General features: G+C 40.1%; 1 protein-coding gene across 1 annotated transcript in view; it reads right to left on the bottom strand.

Moving 5' to 3' along the window:
* Nucleotides 1-207: 207 nt before the first annotated feature.
* srbd1 (S1 RNA binding domain 1) overlaps nt 208-13,354 on the bottom strand; it is a 50,683-nt gene continuing 37,536 nt past the window's right edge. Inside the window, exons 17-21 of the mRNA XM_086259041.1 lie at nt 10,033-10,139; nt 7,953-8,120; nt 7,008-7,157; nt 2,856-3,040; nt 208-1,346 (exon numbers count right to left, since the gene is read on the bottom strand). Of these exons, the coding sequence (XP_086115167.1) occupies nt 1,054-1,346; nt 2,856-3,040; nt 7,008-7,157; nt 7,953-8,120; nt 10,033-10,139 (903 nt within the window). The 3' untranslated portion in view covers nt 208-1,053. The remainder of the gene's footprint in view (nt 1,347-2,855; nt 3,041-7,007; nt 7,158-7,952; nt 8,121-10,032; nt 10,140-13,354) is intronic.

The raw sequence follows: 13,354 nt of genomic DNA, 5'->3' as shown, positions 1-13,354 counted from the left end.
CTATACATACGTATATATATCTATACATACGTATATATATCTATACATACGTATATATATCTAGACAGACAGACAGACAGACAGACAGACAGACAGACAGACAGACAGACAGACAGACAGATAGATAGACAGACAGACAGACAGACAGACAGACAGATAGATAGATAGATATGTATAATATTTTAACTTCAAACCATCAACTGCAGATGAAACAGCACTAAGCAGAATTTCAGTCTGTTTGTTCAAATGGTTTTCTTTAAGGTATCCAAAAGTCAATAACAACTGCTAAAATCAGAAGACAAAGAACATAGTGAAGAACTGATTTTTCTTTTATTCAAGTAATAATCCAAGAAAATAATGAGAATACCAAGTATTACAAACAGTAGCAATAGTCGCTCAAGTATGTCGTATTCAGCATTACAAACAACTAAAGTGCAAATAATTGTAATATCATCTCACTAAGCTATCCAATCAGAGTCTTCATTTCAAGATCAGAAAACATATTTCTGCCTTTAGTTCAGCAAACAGGTGTAGTGCTCTGTCCCGAGCAAAGCACCCCCTCTAAATGACAAACAGACTGAGAACAAGTCCCAAATGAAGAGTCCTAACTGTTAAACATGACTTGAAATTTTTGCTTTTATTTCTAAACTTGTAACAGCTGTTCACTGAAATTGATCATTTTAAAACTAGCCAAGTTAGGCACTAGTCACACAGGATTCGAGAGTGGTCGGCAACCATCTGGTGAGCACTGGTCATGGGGGGTAAAATGTGTATTCCCTGACTGGTTGTTAAGTTGTTGCCTGAGGAAATCAATTCAATTCAAGTGTTGGTTGCAGTGGAGAGGCACAGCAAGTTTTACAACAACTCAAATAGTCACTGCCACCAGCCTTCAGGAATTACTTGTCAGTGGGTCACAAAACAGACATTTTACCCTAAGAATCAGAGACTGCCAGGGGGGTCACTGACCAAGGTCTGTGTATCTCAGGCCTTAGCAGTTTAAAACCTGTAATTTTCTGTCACACTTCTAGTGACAATCATAGGTATTAAGTGACTCTATTGCAAGACCCTGATCAGGTCCAGCCCAATCCGTCCCCTCTGAAGGTCAACATTCAGGACCCGGACCTCCACTCGCTCCCCAGGTCCTAGAGCCAGGCTGCGACGACGCTGGCTGACAGGCAGCTTGTCCAGGGTGATGTTGCTCTTGTGGATGAGGCCTGCACGGCCAACGCCAATATCTACAAAAGCCCCGAACAGAGCGGTGTTGTCCACACGGCCTGTCAGCACAGCACCCACCCGCAGATCACTCATGGACACAACGCCCCGCTTAAAGTCCGCTTGTCCAAAATCTGGGAATGACAAAAAGATAGCTAGACGCAAGGTGTGGAGCGATATCAATGACAAAATAATACACAAGTGGCAGACAGTCGAAGTGTTTGGGAGTAAAAAGTGGGATAAGGGAATGCAGAAAAAAATTGTTGATGAGGCAGACATGAAAAACATAACATTTCGAGCAGTCACTCAATACTTGTATCTACATACGTTTATCAGCAGTGTATTAAACCCCACTTTCCACTTTGCCTGCTCATAAGACCTGTTTCCTGTCTGTAACACTAACACAAAGGACTGTGCTCCAGGAAATAGTCCCGTCCAATTATCCTCCCAACAGCACTGATTTCATGCAGTAGTCTTAGCCCATCTGTTTATTCAGCTGAGCACTGGCTATGAGGCCAAGCATAGTGTACTGCAACCGAATAAGGCTAACCTGAGAATGAACTTTGAAGCCGCGTTCCTCAATTTTAAGACAAGTTAGCCAGCAATAAGTGGGTAGACTTGACTTCTTTCCTCTTCACATAAAATAGTATTTAACTAGCCAGTCTGAAAATAATTACTCTTTTGTACTTACATCTTTTTTTCCCTGTTTTGGGGAAGACCGTCAAAGAAAAATATGTTGCACAAATATTAAAGTGCTCTGTGCCATTTTTAATCAGGATTTGAGAGTTGATGCTGACTTATATTTCCTCATTATCAATAAATAGGCTGCTTAATCAAAAACAGAAGAGCAAGAGATGTGTCCTATTTTTTTCCTTGAGAAAACAAATTTGAGCTACAGCAACAGTTTGTAACTATGGATGGGGTTTTAGTGGTATGTTTGTATGTGCCTGAACTGAAGTGTTTCAGATTAAGGAGAAAAACAGAGTTCTTTGTGCATTTTGTATGTGTGTCTCTGCAAAGAGACGCTGCCCAACAACACAGTCTGTTGGACCCATCACACCCTGTCAGAAACACACTGCTTGTATTGTGGGGCTACAGGGAGGAAGCCACAGCACTGTCAGATCCTATCAAGTTACACTGCCAAGACATGCCTATTATAGTAAAGGCAAGAAAAGTCAGTGTGTGTCATAACTAGCAAGATTCTCAAAGAGCTGGATGAATACAAGTTTGATTTTCTATCAGTCAGTGGGGACCTATAAAGGACATCATGAAGGAAAGATGAGAGGCCAAGGGAAGTTACTGTGACTGATAGGCTGCAGATACGTGCAGTCTACAACATTTTTATACGATTCAAAATACTGATAGTTTTGAGATATAAGGAAATAAAAAGCATGCATGATCAAGGGTATACATATGTTTCATTGGCTTTCTTCTATTTAAATACCTTTTAAATAACAAAGTCAAAGTAACATTTATGTAAACATATTAATGTCAACATCTCATTTTCCTATTAAAACCAATTTTTTTTTAAAAATGTTTACATGCATTAACATGTTTTTCCTTCAGCATTTTCAACATTGTCCTTTGTATTGTTCTTCTGATTGAATTGATATCAGTATATCAGTGAGTGGCCGGAGTCTTACTTTGTCGTATGTCAAACCCGGGGGGCTGCGTCAGGCCGTCTATAATGAGTTTGAGGGTCTCGGGTGTGGTGTCCAGGGTGCGGGCCAGCTCCTCTACACTGCTTGTCTTAACTTTGTTCTCCACACAGTGTTTCAGGGTTGTACTCCCAATTTGGTCCACACTCCCACCCACAAGAGACAGAAATCTGGACAGGAGAGATGTGCAGAAATTTGAGCTTAGAAATAAAACCACAAACCTACTTGACTTCATAGAGCCTTACCAATAATAGATACTCATTTTTAGGGATTTAGAAATTCAAATATCATTATTATTTACTAGAGTTTAGTGTTCTACCGTTATACTGAAAAGGGAAAATGTTGGGATAATTTATCTATATTTCTAGCAATGTATTCCATAAACTAGCACAAAAAAAATTTGGAAAACATTTCACCACAATCGCTCACATGATGCTCCATCTCCAGTTTGTATTGCTAATTGCAAAGTGTCGCTACCAGTAGGGGAGTAGTTTTTGCAGACACGGCATTGACTGTGCAAACTACAAACAACCACCAAAGAACTTGCAAGGAGGTTTTTGGTTCTGCACCAAGTAACTCTTTTCAACCAGTTTCACCTTGTGACTACCAGCGAAGTCCAGCAACCACTTGCCAACCAGTCAAGGGAATAAACACCCTTCCATTAGCAACAGAAATTTGCCAGGAGGGGTCACTGACCCATCTCTAGGCTTGCATGACTGGGGTCTAAGAGTAGATGACAAACAGTAAAGGTAAAAACAGAGAAAAAAAAAGATGCTGGAAAAATGGAGGGGAAAAAAAACATATTAAGCTTATACGGGAAAGTGAGCAGGCACTGGGGAAAAATAGGGAGAGCGGCAGAGGTGTGTGAGTAATACGCAAAAAGTTGTGAGTTGTCAAGGTGGAGTTTTCTGTGTTGGATGCAAAAACACATATTTAATTTACCCCTGGTAAATCAGGTAAATCCTCATTGGGCTGTAAACGCTCTGACACCTTGTTTAATGAAACTGCCTCCACTGTGCTAAGGCTGGACTTCGTGTCTGTCAGCCACACTTTTATCACTTGATTCCAGCACGATGTCCCACCACATAATGTCTAGACAGTCAAGTCGCACCATTTCAAATTCACTGAGCCGGAGATATAAATCCAAACTAATTAGTTGCTCTCTGTACTCTAAACAGAAACAGTAACAAATTGGCATTAGAGCCAAAGTAGCGAGCAGGGTTTATGGAAAAAAAAGTGATGTGTGTGTGTGTGTGTGTGTGTGTGTGTGTGTGTGTATTATACATACTGTAAATATTATTTACAACAGGAACTTGGCATATTTGGTGATAGATGTGACTGCATTTGTTTCTATGCATGTGTTCATGTGTGGACCAGCTGGGTAACATCCGTGATAGATGTCGCTCACTGGCAGGCTGACGCCAAACAGACTCAGCAGCTGTCCACGACATGATGGACAGAACAGGTGGAAACACACCAGAACACACACACCAACCTGATTCATACACTGTGTTGTTCAGAAATGTTCATTTGGCAATAGGAGGGACAGTACCGATGTAACATAAAACAGCTTGTGTACAAACTATGTTTGTGACAGCTGTGCGTCGAGAGGCCCCTGCCATCAAAGTCCCTGTCTAACGCCCAAAAGAGGGAAACAAGCGGACTCGATCTCTCAACACCAGTAAGCTTGATCGGTACAAAATAGTAGCTAAGTATGTGCCAGACATGACTTAGTGGTAAGGAAACAACACCTTCGGACCAAACTGGATATCTGTATAACAATAAGGTCTTCTCTCCTGTGCCTCTTTAATCTTCTTAACTTTCCAACCACATATCTTTTAACAGGAAAAGAAATAGTTGTGTCTTGATTGCTTAGACACATATCATCTAGACCCCCAGTTGGACTAAAGCCAGGAAAAGGCGGCTGACATATAATTTCTTACAGAAAGCAAGCAGGATCATTTGTAAAGCTTTTCTTTGCACAATGCAACCAAGTTTAATTATATCATTAAGTACAATTTCTGATATTTTAACTCTTTATATATATTATAGAGTCATTTAAGTCATGCAGTTAATATACGTTCATATAAGTTTTTTTTCCTGCTCCTTAATTCATATACACTGTGGTAGAAGTTCAAAATCCAAACTAAATGTATGAGCACACTGGTTGAGTAGCAGGAATACTAAAATCTTAAAACCTAAATAAAAGCAAATAGAAGAGCACAGGAGAGATATCTTAGAATAGATTAAGTGGGTGGAGGGCCCTACTTGTAGGTGTGTGTTTCACATTTTATTTTTCAGTGGTGTATGTTAGTATTTAAGGGGTACCGGGAGTCCACAGGCCTCCAACACCGTTGGGTTCATACTTATATAATTGCTACCAACACTGTGCATGTATTTTGGTATGTGTGTGTGAATGTAGCGTTGGGTGGGCTCTAATACAGATTTTGTCCAGGCATACAATCAAGGACCCACTCTGTCTTCAGTTATAGAAATATTAGGCCCTGACTGTTACTTATGAGAACAATATTCATCACACAGTGGAAGCTCGCTGTCTCAAACCAAATTACAATTAAATATTTCACATAATGCACTCACAGAATTAGGCTTCACTGATTTATTTTTTATTTTTTTAAAGGTGGAAAAATCATGTGTGTGCTCTTGTGTTTCTGGTTTTGTGCGCGTGTGTGTATATGGTTACAAAAAAGGGTGGATGTGTAGGCTGTGAGCAGTAATGGAGGATCCAGTTCCACTAATGCGATGAACATGATATTCCTTATACAGCATAAAGACACACACAAACACACACATACACTAACACACACAAGCATTCCTTTACAATTCTCCCTCTAAACCTTGTTTTCACCATTTGTAGGTGAGGAGGAGAGAAAATCTTTGGGGTATCTCAGTGATGCTCTCACAGCTATAATCTAAAGGTTTACGTAAAAAGACATCCAAACTAGCCCAATGAGTGATACACTCGTCAAGTAGTATGGTCTATTTCCAGATCACTGTCATACCCTGTGATTTTAAGTTTAGTGGAAGGTTACTTATTTTCTGGTTTGTCAAAATAAAAGAGCAAGAACTGACATGGCTTTTCATGTACTGAAAATCTTTACAGAGACAGGTGATGTGCTGGAAACCACAACACACTTTGGGATACTTTCAGAACCCATACTGAATGGAGTACATTCCCAGACTTGGATTATAATACAGCCATAACACCGGATAATGCATTTGCCAACACAGGATTAAGAATTCTGAACAGCAAGAGAAATAGAAAAGCAGAGAACGATTAGATGTCCAGTGAGAAATTTCAATTGTGGAGTTAAATTCTATGGGAAAAATGCTAAAGATATCTTTAAACGGTTGGTAATTCTGGTTAAAAGAAGTTTTAATGTGAGGCACCATTGAGAAAGTGACAGGGAGGGGCAGTGAGAGAGCTGAAAGTATGGACGAGAAACGTGTCTGCCAAATAAATAAATAAAAATAAAAGAGAAAAACAAATAAATGTAACTAAACGCGTGCAGCTCAAAAAGGAGTGCAGAGGGTATTAACAGAAGAGTAATGTGTGCTCTTATATTTTAAGACCTCTGATCCCCAATACTTCTTTGATGAACTACTCTCTAGTGCAGTCTGTATTGAACACACAGACACTGAAGTAGGAAGTTTCATACACGCAACATCAATCTATCTGCACGTGTGTGCACAGAGATACATCTCCCCACATATATGTACAGACACCATCAACAAGAGGAGAGCAATGCTTAAAACCACTAGTGTCAGAACTTATGTAGACTAAACACAGTTGAGTGACTACAGCTGGATGAGAGAGGGCCCCCTCTCTCTCCCTCCGTTTTGTGTGTCCATCTGTTACACACACACAGATGCTCAATGTGCTTCTGATATCAGCATCCGCAGCGCTAACAATCATCTCTCACACAAGGACACACACACCACAGCCAACGCCTCCTCTCTTGTATCCCATGTCTGTGTAAATCAAATCAGAGCCCTCCACCACTATAACCAACCCCATGTGAGATGGTGTCAAAATCAACTCCATCATAGCCTGAACATGCTTTAGCCAGTGGGGTGGGCTGCTGTTCAAGCGTCCGTGTGTGTTTGTGTGCACTGTACCTTTGTGCTACATGGTAGGACTCCGGGTGTATACAGGTCTGATCGAGGGGGTTAAATGAGGTTGAGACGTTGACACCAGTTTTTCCCTTGCCTTTCTTAGCTGCAGGTTTCTCGGGCACTTCTGGTGCCTGGTTAGATGATGATCTGACACTGTTTTGGCAAGAAAGAAATGCATTTTAAATCACCCCAGTATTCCTGCTCTAAGACTATATATTGTTTTATATAAACATTAAAGGAAAAGAAAGTCTATCAAGCCATGGAAACATGCTGCATTTTGCTTTACTGAGCCCTGTGAATTTTGCTTCCATCCAAATATAACAGCGGTACAAGTGCTTCAGGCACATCCCTCTGGGAGGAGATCCTGCCGCAGACCTGCGGCAACCTGGAAACATTATATCTCTAAGTTGGCTTGAAAACGCACCGGTGGTTGGGAAGTGGGAGGTCTGAGTTGCTAGACTGCTTAGACTGCTGCCCCCATCATCTCGGAGGGAAAAATGTCAGAAATACTGAATGGATGGATATTTGAAATAATCCAAGTACACTGTCAGTATTTCCCAACACATTTGACACGATTATCTAGAGTAACTAAAACATTTTTTCTTTAGAATAATTTCTGCATCACATCACACTCCTCATAAATCATAAATAACTTCTTCAACCCATCTCTGTTTTACATGATATACACGATACAAACTCTTGGATGGTAATTCAACTGTAATTTTTACTGCTTTGAACACTACGAACTGAACCCCATTGAGAAATTCTCAGAACTTGGGTGCAAGTTTATCTAAACTACTTGCATGGCTGAATAAACAGGGCGTTTTAGCAGTTTGTTCCAACAGACCATTGCATGAAAAAAGACAACATTGTGAAACAGAATTTGAGTGTTTGTCTGCTTGCTTTTAGGTCTATCTATGTGGATATACTGTGTATATGAGTGCGTACCTGGATAGAGTTTGTGGGTTTATTCTAATGAAGCCAGCACACTGCTGGTAGGACTTGGGCCCCATGCCTTTGACCAGCTTCAGCTGCTCCCTGTTGATGAAGGGACCGTGCTGCTCTCTCCATTCTGTGATACTCCGTGCCCTTCCCGCATTTAAGCCTGCTACATGCCTAGGAGATAAAACAACAGATTGAAGGGAGAAAAATTACTCATCTCACAATATATTCAAACAACTTCTTAAAATTATTCTACACTAGATGCTAAAACAACAAAACAGAACAGGTAATTAAATAAGTAGGATCTCAAGCTTGGTTGATATCCATATAGGTTGTATACCTATGGGATCACCTATAATAACTCTACAGTATTAGGCTTAGACACACACACCCACACCAAACAAACAGCAGATTCTGCAACCGTGACCTGGCATTTAAGCAAGCACTGGAAACACAAGTGACACACATAAGCCAATATTAAGCATGTATATTTGTCCAGTTCAGGCTGAGCAAAGACGAGAGGTGATTTGAAACTCAATTAGGTCTGCTCTGTTAATGCCCACAGTGACTCACTCATGCTAAAGCATGTGGCTATGTCAACACTCGGCATAATACCTCAGTCATCAACACGTCTGTGTGTGTTTCATGTGCGTTTGTGCATAGCTTAACTTTGTGGAGGAATGGAAAACGCTCACTTGCAGAGCAGACAGGTAAACAGATGACCTGATGCCTGCCTTGCAGCTAATGCCAGCTCAATTCATACCGTTTGTCTCCACTGCAAAAAGTGTGCATATGAAATTTCTGCACTTCCTACTTTTGACTCATGTTTATACTGCACAAGTTGTAACAAATAAGCACATGTGTGCACGGTGTTCTTGCATGTTTCTTCTTCAGCATGTATGTTTCTGTGAGTTTAATTGTGTCCACTGTTCCTAATCCTCTTTGTTAATACCAGTCAGCCCAGTAAGTGGGCCAAGGTGTGAAGCATTAGTCTAAACAGAAAACTGGCAGGCCATCTGTGTTTTTGTGTGTGTAGATCATGCAATGGCCTGTGCATGAGTGTGAATGAAGCTTTGCCATGTTGTGACTGCAAAGGGAAAGTATGCCAGAGGTCTGAGTCCGTCTTCATCTCGTTTTCAGAATTTTGTCTCTGTCTGCATGTATTTGTGCAGCACACAGTGGTTGAGTGCAAACATGCACTTGCTTGTGAGGACATGTATTAAATGTTTTTAGGTATGTTTGATGTTTTGATTCTTAATTATCATCTAACATTAGCAAGACAGCTCACTGGTCCCAAACTAGCTATTTTAATGCATCTCTAGTCTGAGTCTACAGCCACGCTCAGTAAGAACCCTCTTCTGTGACAACATAGGCAAAGAATCTTGCAAACATAAACTGTCTGTAAAAGACGGACACAGGCAATGTGAGTCCCACAATTCAGTCTAAGCTGAGTATAATTCCCATTTTAGTGTTTAGAAACTGTACACGGTGAAACTGAGGAGCACTGCAAGATTATTGGCTAGTGACTTCTCAATCAAATCATATCAAATCACATCATACTACAACTTTTGTTTCCACTACAAATTGGGTGCAGAAGTTTGAATTTAATTTGGATTTTCTTTAATCAACACAGGCTCAAAAGCATACATACAGGTTCAAATGTGTACATACATTCACTTACATTTTTTTCTACAATGTCCTAACTTCACAAGATGATCCTGACCAAGAAAGAAGCCCTGCTCCAAAATTAACACCTTTGTACCAGCTGTTAAGCATGGTGGTGACAGCATCATGAGCTCAGGCTGTTTTACTGCTTGTGGTAATGGTATATTGCACAGTATATGGAATAATCAAGGAGGACTACTCTGAAATTCTTCCTTCAATTTAAGGTTAAGGCGGGCTAAAGCAGGCTGTTGCCAAGTGCATACTTGTTGTTTGATTATTGGGGTTCTCTCTGTGTTATTGAAGCGTCTCTACCTTACAATTTAAAGCACCTTGAGGTAAGTGCTGTTGTGGTTTGTTGCTATATAAATAAAACTGAATTGATTTTTAGAAATTATGCGATATGTCATTTTGGGTACTCTACCTCATCAGTATCTCAGAGCAGATGTTAATGTCCACACCAACAAAGCTCACACACTCCTGCACCACGCCATCCAATGCTGTCTTCAAAGCTCCAGCTGACACGTCATGCTAAGAGAAAAAAGAAACATATTGACAAAACCAGGGAATTTTTAAAGTACAGACACACACAGAGACAGAAAGACACATGGCAAAAACTGGTTAAGCAAAGAAAACAACTTTAAATCACTGCTTTTATCTGTGTGTGACAGCAAATACAGGAATTCTTAGGATTTTTCAAACCTCTTTGGGACAGATGAACACTAAAAACTAACACAGCTGCATGTAGCTGTGCTTTCTTTTTTCCCATCCAAATCTGTTTATCAAAATATTTTAATGGAAGATTTTAACAGACTTCACTTGAGCGTGTTCAGGTTAATTCCCATATATTATATTCCATTTTCACCACATACTGCTACTTGATCTTGTGCTGACAGCAATACAGCAAATATGAGGCAAATTTTAAACAAAAAAGGGAGTGAGAAAACTGATTGACAGGAGAAGTACAGAAGTGAAAGGAAAATGTTTCGTTAGGCCTTTCTGTGATTTTTCCCAGTAATACAGTGTTCTTGTCATTGTAGCTCTCAGTCTATAAAAGTACCTCCAAATGAAACTTTCACATTTCTCATCGACCAGCCAATCAAACATTAAACAGGAGATATTTTTCAAAAGCAGTGGAGCCTGTTTGTTTGTTTTTTAAATAAGAAAGGTTGACAGCAAGAAAGGAAAGGAAAGAAAATTATTGTCAACAAACTACTTAAGTACACAACCAAATAATCTTAAAGAAATATAAGGTCTGGCAGTGAGAAACACGAAGCCCTGTGTTGTGGTTAAAATCCAGGAGTTCAGCTACAGGCTGATGTTTCAGCAACTGCTTGAGGATTAGCTGACACTCTAAACTAGACTACTGTTGGTCTTTGAATGTGTTTGTGTGCATGTGTATGTCTGTCATGTGCATGAACATGACTGAGACTAGCATGTGCTGTCCTGTAACATGATCAAGCTTTTAACAAACACTGACTTGTAAACAGATAACAACAAGAGCAGCTAGCAAACACACCCTCTGTCAGCAATAACAGGATAGGAGGACAGATGAGGATAGAGGAGGGAGAGCGCGGTAGACAGAGAACACATGGGGCTCCAAAGTTTTTGCTTGGCCGTTGTGAACTACAATATGTAATTTCAGCACAGAACCTCCAATACTTATCACACATTTTTATGCTATATAGTTACAAAAATATTTCTATCTTGTTATCTTAAGTTAGCACTTAGCCTACAACAGATGTAGCTTTGCTCAGCAGACAGAGGATGACTTACAGCTAAAAGACAAAGTAGTTCTGGAGAAAAACAGCATCTACAATCTGTTCTTTGTAAGTATAACCAGAGGCCTTTTGGAGACAATAATTTAAAAAAAATTCCGAACAGGAACAAATAAAACTACGAATGATTTATGATTTCTGCTGAGTGGCTCTAGAAGCAGAAGCTCACATGAGAAAGAGAAGACAAGGAGGAGGAAATCACCTGTCATACCAGAAAAGAATTTTCTCACGTGAGAAAGTTGGAGGTGCGTAAGGTAGTGTGAGTTTTAACCTGCAGGAAAAATCCACTGAATGTGTTCTTAGATTCTTGCTGAAACCTTATACAGGCGTGAGAAACACTAGAACACTTTAGGTGCTGCTTGGTTAGGGATGGGAACACTAAAAATGTAGCTTAATAAGCATTTATAGTAACTTCCCAAAAGTAAACAATAATCATAATAATCACATTTACACTTGAAACATTGTGACACTGCTCAATAATAATAGATATTTGCATAACAAATAAGGGACTGCTACACAGAAAAGGATATGCAAATATGTCGTAAGGAAGAAACTAACGAGAAAATACAGGTGAAGAAAAACAACTGTACTAAACAACTGTGATTTCAGAGCTGGAGTGAAAGAGTTCTGCTCTATTAAACATCCACAATCCAGTCCGTGTGTTTCCGCTTCAACACCCAGGCAGCAGAGGCCCGCATGGCTCTGCGTCACAGTTTACAGTGGCGCTAACAGCACCAGTGAAGCATGTCATGCTGTATCTTTTTATCTATCGATCCACGTGTCACACTTTGTGAGGTATGTTTTCTATCTGATTATGCAACAGACGAGTCAAATAAAATGGCACGATCACTATTTTTAAGCTGCAAATTCTAGCTTTAGAGGGATGCACTGACCTAGTGTTCTTCTATTTTCATTTTATATTCAACTCACCTCGAGGTACACACTAACTAAAGAACATTAGAAATCACATACGCAACTTAATGCAGATTTTCCATCTGAGCCATCTAGATCATTGCTAAATGTTCTTCATAGTATTTAGATTAGAGCTGTAAGGTGATGTGGAAGCATAGAGGTGGTTTGCCAGACAAAGCTATATATGCTACTATCTCTTTGAAAATCACCTCCACTCCCTCATTCCTTCGTCCCAACTCCCAGCACCCAAACCTCAAATTCATACAGAACCAATGGAGTGGATCCCTATGTGAGAAGGTTATGTTTGGATTGGTCGGAAACCAGCCAAAGCCAGCCAACCAATACAAAGGAACAAAGTGCTTCTTTCTGCACCTCAAGTACTTAAACACTGTTGAGTTACCACATGTCAATCAGAGACAGTGAGAGAAGCACAGTGATGAAAACTACAAAAGAGACAAAACAAAAAGGGTTTTTTAGAGAGGTACTTTACTGATAAAACCTAGAATACCTTGTCATTTCGACATTTATAAAATTGCAGTGAACCAGAAGGTGAGTAAACCAGAGAGGGAAAGGGGACTGACAGTAATGAATGAATGTCTTTGGACAGCAGGCTGATCGTTTATATGAAAGAAGAAGAGCCTGAGGGATGTAAATGACAGAAGGTTAACTATGAGACTAGAAAAAGTTGCATTTCCTGCGGAAATGCAGTGTGAATGCTGTGTAGTGGAATCTGCTGAAAACAGCAGAAGAAGCAAAACTATCAGCTGAAGAGAGTTGTAGAAGCTGAAGTGCTTGCTGAAAATGGCTGTATTTGAAAGGGTACAGTGAAGAGTGTCAAGAAAGAGTGCATGCAAGCAGGGGAACATGTGCGGCAACCGCCACAGGCAGGATTTGAATCTTCGCCACCATATCTCACGGCAGCTGATCATCCCACTGAGCCAAACCACTTTCGGTCTCAACCAGAAATATGATGAGAGGCAAAATGTCCACTGTGCAGAAGAAGCTGAATTGTGCTGAAAAGAGGTGAAGAAGCTGAATGTTCAGCAAAAAGAGATA

This window comes from Aulonocara sp. 'chitande type north' Nkhata Bay, linkage group LG13, assembly GCF_057382095.1.
Source record: "Aulonocara sp. 'chitande type north' Nkhata Bay isolate Kocher_YH1m ecotype deep benthic linkage group LG13, A_spYH_male_GT1.1, whole genome shotgun sequence".
In the NCBI taxonomy this organism is placed as follows: domain Eukaryota; kingdom Metazoa; phylum Chordata; class Actinopteri; order Cichliformes; family Cichlidae; genus Aulonocara; species Aulonocara sp. 'chitande type north' Nkhata Bay.
This window is presented reverse-complemented; position numbering and strand designations above follow the sequence as displayed.